Source organism: Danio aesculapii, chromosome 5 (assembly GCF_903798145.1).
Source record: "Danio aesculapii chromosome 5, fDanAes4.1, whole genome shotgun sequence".
Classification (NCBI taxonomy): Eukaryota; Metazoa; Chordata; class Actinopteri; order Cypriniformes; family Danionidae; genus Danio; species Danio aesculapii.
The window spans coordinates 18,737,574-18,747,375 of record NC_079439.1 but is presented as its reverse complement, the minus strand read 5'-3'; the positions used below and the strand labels follow the sequence as shown (position 1 = coordinate 18,747,375).

At 33.9% G+C, this 9,802-nt stretch overlaps 1 protein-coding gene across 1 annotated transcript in view; it reads left to right on the top strand.

The window, feature by feature from the left end:
* Positions 1-2,315: 2,315 nt before the first annotated feature.
* The window catches only part of LOC130228953 (uncharacterized), a 55,485-nt gene continuing 47,998 nt past the window's right edge, over positions 2,316-9,802 (top strand). The window contains exon 1 of the mRNA XM_056457472.1: positions 2,316-2,507. Within this exon, the coding sequence (XP_056313447.1) occupies positions 2,343-2,507 (165 nt within the window). The 5' untranslated portion in view covers positions 2,316-2,342. The remainder of the gene's footprint in view (positions 2,508-9,802) is intronic.

Genomic DNA, 9,802 nt, shown 5'->3' with positions numbered 1-9,802 from the left:
GGAGAGCTCAGGATAAGGAAAAACAGACTAACAAACAGACTAAAGATAGATGCAAGGGCCATTGAGGGACATCATTCTGTTTTGTCAAAAAATAAAAGTAACCTAAATGAAAATAAAATCTTTCATTTTAGGATGTAGATTTAAGGTAATTCCTCTGCCTAAAGCATTGTGCAGCTGTATTAAGTGTTCCCGTTCTCTCCCTCTCTCTCTCTCTTCTGTTTGCAAGGTGATCAAGAAGGGAAGTTATTGGAATGTAAAGGTTTGTAGTCCCTCAATTTTGAGATAATTGGAAAATGAGAAAGTTTTCATATATGTCTAAAATCAGACTGCTTTGAGTTTATCAAACATATGTGACACAACATGGAAAAGCTAGCCTGTTTTATGATAACTGATGATTTGGCTCCTTCTTGGAGACTCTTTTATGTTAGTTCTCTTCCGAAACTCTCTGGACACTTACAGTTGAGAACACTGCATTGTTTATTGGCTGCAGATATGATTTTTTTTTTTTATTTAATACATATACACCCAAAAAAAAAATAACTCATTGGATGAACTCCATTTAATTGAGGGCAGTATTTCCATCCAATAAATAGGTTTAGCACCAACTAAAAAACAATTGACACAATTAAATGCAATTGAGTTTGGCCAACATGACTGTATCAAATAAAAGTTTAAATACATTTGTATTTTTATAACTTAAACTCAAAGGTCTGTTTATATCATGTAGGTCTATTATTTGTGGTTCATTTTGAAATCTCTTAGTTTTATTTAAAGTTATCCTAAATAAACTAAAAGAGCCATTTTAAGCATATTTCATGAGTTGCATATACACTTGATTGAGACTGATCTCAGAACTCATTTTAGGACAGTTATTGCTCGCTGAGCAAAACACTGCAGTTTTGCTAATTAAGCTGCAACACCCAAAGTATGGGTGCTTCTGCAAGGTGATAATCTCAAAGCTCAAAGCTCAAATCAATACATGAAAATCTTCTAAATCTTCAAACTAAAGTGAAGATTAAACTCTAACATGTCTTTCTATTAACTTTAAACAACTAAGATTACTTTTATTATCAACATTACTCTCTCATAATTTAATCCCATACAAAGCATGCTGAGAACTACAAATCCCCTAACCAGGTAGTTGGACCAACACAATTCCTTCATGTTGTCCCAACACAAAACACTTAAGTTAACTTAATGGTTTACACATTTAAGTGGACTAAACATAAAACAAAGAAATTGGCCGAAGAAATTACAAGAACTGTGTTGTTTCAGGTCATTTTAAATAGGTAGTTTGAACAAGCAGCAGTAATCTTTTTGTGTGAGTGTGTGTGTGTATTTTATCCTTTTGCAATTTCTATTCTGTTACAGAGACTGTTTTTCATAGTTTACTGAATATCCCAGACTGATAATATTGTTTGCTTTATTGGAAAAATAAATTGGAAACCGGTCTAATTTTTAATAAGGTGTTTTTTAGATATGGGTGTAACTATTCTGAAGAACACAGAGAGAGATGTTTATCTTGGCAAATTTTGCTGTTGGTCGAGCAAAACTAGCAATTTGGGAAAACTTGCAGAATGATTTATTTTCTTGGTTAAATCCGGGATTAGAATGGTAGGCCTATATACATTTTATCAACTCACAGGGAATTTACTGGAATGTAAATTTAAACACTCTGTGAATAAAGCTTTATGTAGCCTATGATCGACTATGTGAAGATGACATGCTTAAAATCCTTGGTGATTGGATATTTTGGTGATGTTTTGTGAATTCCGTCATTCATTTTCCTTCGGCTTAGTCCATTTATTCATCAAGTTTCGCCACACCAGGAAGATCCACCAACTTATCCAGCATATGTTTTTACACAGTGGATGGCCCTTCAGCTGCAACCCAGTAATGGAAAACACCCATACACACTCATACACTACAGCCAATTTGGTTTATTCAATTCCACTGTACCACAGATCTTTGTACTATGGGGGAAACCGGAGCACCCGGAGGAAACCCACGCCAAGATGGGGAGAACATGCTAACTCCACACAGAAATGCCAACTGACCCAGCCGGGACTCAAACCAGCGACCTTCTTGCTGTGAGGCGACAATGCTAACCACTGTGCCACCGTGTCACCTATTTTGTGAATTTTATTTACATTTGCCTTTTGAGAATTTAATGTAAATTAAAAGGGTTCAAAGTCAAAACTATCTCTCTCACACACACAAACACACACGCACACACACACACTAACACACTCACTCTCTGACTCTTCATTGAGCTGCGCGGCAGTCGTGAACGCGCACCGCCAGACCTCCGCTGTTGTGCTGCGTGTGCGTGTCCACGCTTTATGAAGGCGCGCCCCCGCGCTCCCTCAGGTGAATGGAGAGAGTGGAGCTCTGTGTGCGTCTCCGGCCGAGCTCAAGTGACTAAAATGGGGCTTCGCGGACTGAGCAGGACTGGGGTGTACATGACAGTATGCCTTCTCTGGGTGACTGGATGCTTTACGCAAAAAGTGAGTTCAAGTGTTTGGCAGTAGCCCACTTTCCCTTTTGTTTGTCTGCAGTTTGCTTCGGCTTGTCAAAATGTTTACAACGGGGATTATATCTATTATACAGTGCAGTACCCTGTGTGGAGTATGCAGTGGTGGAAGCTATTTATTACAAAATATAACTTTTTCTGAAGGGGTTTTAATGCGGTGGTTTGGGGAAGGTGTTGTGATGAAATGTGGAGCAGCTTGTTGTGTGGTCCGGGTCGGTCCTGGCAGAGAGTTCGGCTGAGAGGGGTCAGTTCAGCACGGGCCAGCGGTTCCGCATCAGATGGTTCCGCGACGTTTATTTACAAATAACAGACTTTATTTACAAATATTAATATGCATAAGAGTTTAACTAATTAATTAATAAAAAATGTAACTAATTTATAGAAAAAATAATTAAAAATAATTTGTAGATGACTTGTGATCTGCTTTTTTTGTTCAGATCTATAAAGTTATTTAGAAATACATTGACTATTTGATGAAAATGTTAGCATATCTTTAGTGTTGTCAATTAAAGAGATGCACTAAACTAATCTGTGTTTCGTTACTAATAATTTAAATGAAGTGATTGAAACCGTAAAAAAAAACTAATCTCTGCACTGTAAAACCCAACAGTCAACTTTTTCAGATGAAATGAGTGTAGTTAACTTAAAATTTACTGAAAGTACTCATTTGAAAAGAGTGTTGAAGGTAATGAGTTAACTAAATACTTCAGCTTAAATGGAGTAAGTTCACAGTACTCGTATAGATTAGTTCTTTAACTCAAATGGTTTGTAGCAATCGGTTTCCTCAAAAGGTTTGAGTTGCCTTAACTTGTTGGGTTTTACAGTACTCAGTTAGTTTGAGTTCTCTTCATTTATTGAGTTTTACTGTGCTCAAATTGCTTCTTTTACTCAAATGGATTAAGTTCACAGTACTCATTAGGATTCGTTTTTAAACTTAAATGGCTTGTTGCAATCTGTTTCCACAAACGGTTGGAGTTGCCTTAATTTATTGGGTTTTACAGTACTCAGTTGGTTTGAGTTCTCTTCATTAATTGAGTTTTACTGTGCTCAAATTGCTTCGTTTACTCAAATGGATTAAGTTTACAGTACTAATTATTATTATTAGTTTTTGAACTTAAATGGCTTGTTGCAATCGGTTTCCTCAAATGGTTTTAGTTACCTTAACTTTTTGGGTTTTTCCGTGTGGTGTCTGATTCTGAACTTGAATTTCTAAAGGTTTTCCATTTGCTCTGAACAAAGACTGAAGTTTTATATGAAGCTATTGCTGCTTTTTGTAATCCGTTTTTATTAATATTTTGTATTTTGTCATCTTTGTACTGTCTTTCTATATTGTTTTGAAAGTAGACAGGCTGCATTTTATCAGTAAAAAGTGATTTCTCTTAAAAACAATAGACATTCCTCATTAATTTTCACAAACATTGCAGTATAAATTACAGTGTTTTGTACAGTTTTAAGCTGTGTGTTTATTATGGGTAGAATCTGCAGTTCAGTGTACCAAGAAGCTATTACTCATGAGTACTTTTAAATAAGCTTATTTTTTACTTGTATTTTTTAAAATTACACTAAGGCAAGTTTTAATACAAACTTTTTTCATTTTGGAAACCTGTCTGCATCATTCATAATTGGCTGCACAGTTGCTTTATGCATTGAATTATCTCATTGTCACAATAGACACTTTTGCTTGTAAAATATTGAGATTTTTGTATACAGAACTACAGGATCTTTGATATTGCGCTTTTCTTTTTAAAATATATTTTCACCTCAGCTCCTTTGCATACTCTGTCAGCTCTAATCATGGAAGCTGTTCACTGCTGATGTTGCTTTTCACATGCTAGGATATGAGTTTGGGGAAATATGTGTTGAAGAGAAGCTTAGTGTTTTGAGGTGATTATCAGATTCCTGTGGAAACCGTGCTCCACTCATGCAATTAAACACATTGCTCTGTGGTCATTTCCACATGCTGCCTTTCACCAATTATTCCATTTCCAGACATGGATATGATTTATTGATTCTTGTAGTCAGAGAAGTTTTCAATACTGAGATTCATAGAAATAGAACCATAATGAGCCAATTTGAACCATAAAAAAAAATTGTATTTTCCCCTCAAAAAACTTTTTAATATATTTGTTTCTTCTGTGGTGACAAAAGTATGTATGTTTTTAGTTTGTGTAAGGAAAGTCACCGTTAACAAGTTAGAATTCTTTAACATCTCCTTTGTTTCATCAAAGAAAAAAGGATTACACGTTTTGAGATGGGGTGAGTAAAAGATATTAAAATTAATTCTTTAAAGGTGGGATGAAAATACTGTCATATTATACTTCCATGAAGCTAAAGCCATCTAAATCCATTTTATTTTTTCCCAAATTCCACTTTCCCCCATTTTATTTTTTTGGATTCTGATTCAACAACAACAACAACAACAAAAAAAAAACATTCAATTTAATAGCAATTTATGAAGAGTTTTATTAAAGTGTATTTATTAGGAGCCCTGTAAAAAAAGTTTTACTTTGTTCTCAAATTCAGTGTTATTCATGCTAAAATAAAGATGTGAAAGCACTCTTTTTAATATAAAGTTTTTACACAACATAAAGATATTATAGTTAATGTAAAGATTATTATTAGAGCAATTCCAGCGTTATTGATGTGACATTAGCAGTATAATCTCAAAACATAAATTCACATAGCAGGTACAGTTGAAGTCAGAATTATTAGCCCCCCTGAATTATTATCCCCCTATTTATTGTTTTATTTATTTCTGTTTAATTGAGAGAAGATTTTTTTTAACACATTTATAAACAAAATAGCTTTAATAACTCATTTCTAATAACTGATTTATTTTATCTTTGCCATGATGACAGTAAATAATATTTTACTAGATATTTTTTAAGACACTTCTATACAGCTTAAAGTGACATTTAAAGGCTTAACCAGGTTAACTAGGCAGGTTAGGGTAATTAGGCAAGTTATTGTATAACAATGATTTGTTCTGTAGACTATAGTATCGAGACAAAATATATCTTAAAAGGGGCTACAAATTTTGACCATAAAATGCTTTTTTTTTTTTTTTATTAAAAGCTTATTTTATTCTAGCTGAAATAAAACAAACAAGACTTTTTCCAGAAGAAAAAATATTATCAGACATACTGTTTCCTTGCTCTGTAAAAACATATTTGGGAAATATTTAAAAAAGGGAAAAAAATTTAAAAAGGAGGCTAATAATTCTCACTTCAACACTGTATATGTTAACATTATCGAAACATCTGTTTATATTTTCCAAAACAACTAACCACAGAGTTATGGGATCAGAAAAATGTCAATCTGTAAACCTGTAAACCAGTCTGTTTTTATATTTTAAATGAGGAAAATAGACATGCGTTACGGATGTGAACAAAAAAGTTAGCGAGTTTACAGTATACAACATACTTTGTAGAAATTCTGTGCATTAAACCGCACAACCCAAAAGAAACAATGCTAATCAAAAGGAAACGAGTGGACTTACTATAGAATACAAATGATTGATTTTATTTTAATTGACATTTTTGCATTCATGAGGAAAAAGCTTCGTTATGGATGTGACTGATGTGAAATTGGCACTTGTGTGACTTTGTTTTCAAACAATCAAATTTGATTTACCACTGACAGAGACCATTTTGAGTATTTTTACAATACTGTAAAATACAAACCTACACTGAAACTTAGAAAGGGTTTTGCAATTTTGGTGAGAACATTTTTTTTTCATGGCATTTGCATGGAATTGCTCATTAATATTTATTACTACTACCATTACTACAACAACAACAACAACTACTACTACTACTACTACTACAACCACCACCACTACTACTACTATTGTTATGAGAACACCTTCTACTGTACAATAGTAAAATATTTGACTCAAATTATACATTAACTTTTGTTTTACTTACAAATGCTGAAAACACTACCAGCATCATGCATATTTTAGTATGTGTGCAGTAAACAAAACTGCGCAATTATTTCACACAGATATCACGTCGTTCCTTTTCACACATACCAGCTGACCGCTTTCCTCCATATGGACGGCTTTCTGCTGTTATCCGTTTGTCCAGTAGCTCGCTATGTACGTCTGTGGGCTTGAGATACAGGGAGAAGTTGACAACGATGATGGGTTTCCAGCCCAGTGAAGAATGGTTCCAGAAAGCATGTAAGACAAAAACAAAAGCCAAAAAATAAAATAAACAAGAAAATAATAGGGTGAGAATGTGGTAAAATCTGAAAACGTGGTAAAAATCAGTGTTTTTTTCTGAATTTCTTTTTAAAACTGTCGGTTGGGTTTAGGGAAGTGGGTTGGCAGATCAATCGATCCTTTTGAAAACATTATTGGTTGGGTTTAGGGAAGGAGGAGGGTGAGTCAGTCAGACGACAGCAGCCTCAGTTGGATTTATTTGAGAGAAGCAGGCGCAAATGGAACTCGCAAGAAAAAATTGAGATCTCAAAAAGTGTACACAGCGACCTCTGGTGGATTCGCAAGAATATGTAGCTTCTGGGACGTATTTGGCTTACTCCAGAAATGTATATAGACGTTTTCAGAATGAGCCTGGGTTGGAAACTTCACATTTACAAATTCCAATGCTGTTTAAAGCAAAATCCATTTTTATGGCATGATACCACAAATACATCAAGGTTTACTACATTGCAAAACAGCATAGGGCCCTACGATGTCTCTTTTTGTTTGTTTGTTTACTAGCTTTTTTTTTTTGGTGGGTGTCACATTAGGACAAGGTCTATCTGAGGTGCTGAGCTGTCAGATTCAGTCTTCGTCCGTGGATTCTGAGAATCCTGAGCCGTTAAACAAAGGCTTTATTGCATTGTTGATGTGCATGGCTTCAGTTACTGAGTGTGTGCACCTCAATGTCTCAACGCAATTATCTGGCCCCTCTAAATGCTCCCTTTGTCCTCTTGAATTAACTTGATTTTCAGAACTGTGCACAAATCAACTTTGGAATTTGCTGCACGACCCTCGCTATTTGAAAATGCTTTTATTTTATGTCATCTAAGATGGGTTGAGATATAATTGATTTGATAAATCTAGTAGGATTTAGTAGTCATAGTCAATATTTTGGTACAATAGGTTGATCTCGTTTTTTTTAGTTATGCGGTTGGCACTCTGTCAGTCGTGAATTCCTGCGTGGATGCTTGCATTTGTGTTCGCATATTTATGCAAAGCATTTGCAGCTCTGTGAATGAGTTCTGACAATTATTCAACCTCACCCCACCAATAATGCTGTGTCAAACCCACGCAGCTGTGACATTTTCACCCGGCCCACAGAGAATGGAAAAAGCCACTCATGACAGTTTTAATGCAAGCGAACCACTAATGTGCATTTCCTTCATTCTGTGTGAAGTTGCAGAGAAACTGTTTTGAATGATTTATGAAGGATAACCACCAGAAGTACAGTTGAGGGACTATGGTCTAGAGTGAATGCCAAATGACTATTATAACCATTTTCAGGGTTACTGGGAAAAAAACTCTGTGAAACTGCATTCTAAATGAATTCATAAAAATAGCACCAATGTACTTTATTAATATGAAGAAATATTACATTTAGATGTTCGCTGGGTTATTCTGTTGTTTTTGCTTTCTTCCTATTAAAAAGAATTGCTTATACACTTCATAAATCAGTAACTTCATGACAAATTATATTGAGAGAAAATGCATTAACTTGCTGAGTCTGAATAAATAACATAATTATATATATATATATATATATATATATATATATATATATATATATATATATATATATTCATGAAACTTGCATATCAACACAGTCGATCTATTTTGTTCTATACTGTACATTTAAAACACTTTTAGATTATCACACATTATACATCTGTTTTTTCCAAAAAACAAAACAACTTCTAGTATAAATAATAATAAATAAAATACTTTTTATTAATGTCATTAATTAAATTTTAAAAAATATTTCAAAAGGGTCATTCTAAAGGTTTTTTACACTCTAAAAATGCAATGTTGCTGTAACCCAACGAGCCATTTAAATTTAGTTGGAAAAAACATTGGGGTTAAACAACCCAACATTATTAGAGAGTACGCTGAAAGAAATGATTTCTGAAAAATTGTTGCAAACAATTTATACGAGTTGAATTTAAACAAACAAATTAAATTTAGTAACATTCAACTTGATTTGTTTGTTTAAATTTAGCCCATATAAATTGTTTACAACCAAATGTAGAAAATCCAAGGAATCATCTTTGAATAATTTTTTCAGTGTATTTGTGCATAATCATAAAGAAGATATTATAATATTAAATGCTGGGTGCATCACAGTTAAAGTGCATCGATGTTTTTTTTTTTACCCATGCAATTTTCATTATAGCACTTTTCACAATAATTATCAGTCACAAAAGATGCACATTACTGCATTACAGTTGAAATCCGAGAAGTTAAGGATATCTGTATAGTGTGGACATTATATCCGCTTGTGAAGTCGTGACGTATGGAGTACTGTTTCCAGGTCCAAGCTGCTACTCATTTGAATTGAGAAAATATTCATTTATGACCACTTTTTAGTCATATCATATATTAAAGTCAATTTTATATAAAATCATAGTGTACTCATAATTCTCTGGACTTGCTGCATCACAAATACCAAAATTTTAACAATTTATAAAAAATGTATCACATTCTGGCAATCGGATATTAGGCATGGACATAAATATTGTGATCTGGATTTCCGAAAGTATCTCATCGGTTTGTAAACGTTTCTTATTACTATTTGATGAGTCTAAACACACATTTTGATAGAGTCCTTGGACCTGGAAGCCACTTCGCGTGACGTCACGCATAACAAGCGGATATAAACATAGTTAACCTGCAGTATAGTATATAATAGGGCTGGGCAATATGGAAAAAATGCCATCTCAATAATTATTTTCTATATTGAACGATAACGATATATATTTCGATACAAGTTGTTAATGCTTCCACTTTTAAAAGAGTATCCCAACCATGACTGAAGGCGGATACTGCTGGTGGAAAAGTAAAGCGAGCGTGCTGAACAATACTGGGTAACGCAGCATGACCTATTTTCGCCCAATAATTTTCGGCGACCAAAAATTCAGTGAATCTCTAATATCAACACAATTATAAATTCCTGTTGTTGCATATTTCTGCTGCGTGATTGGCTCCTAGGATTAATATTGAGTAAAAATGTCCAGAGCTTATCATTGTTATTGACATACATTTTATTGCAATTTGTTATGATATTG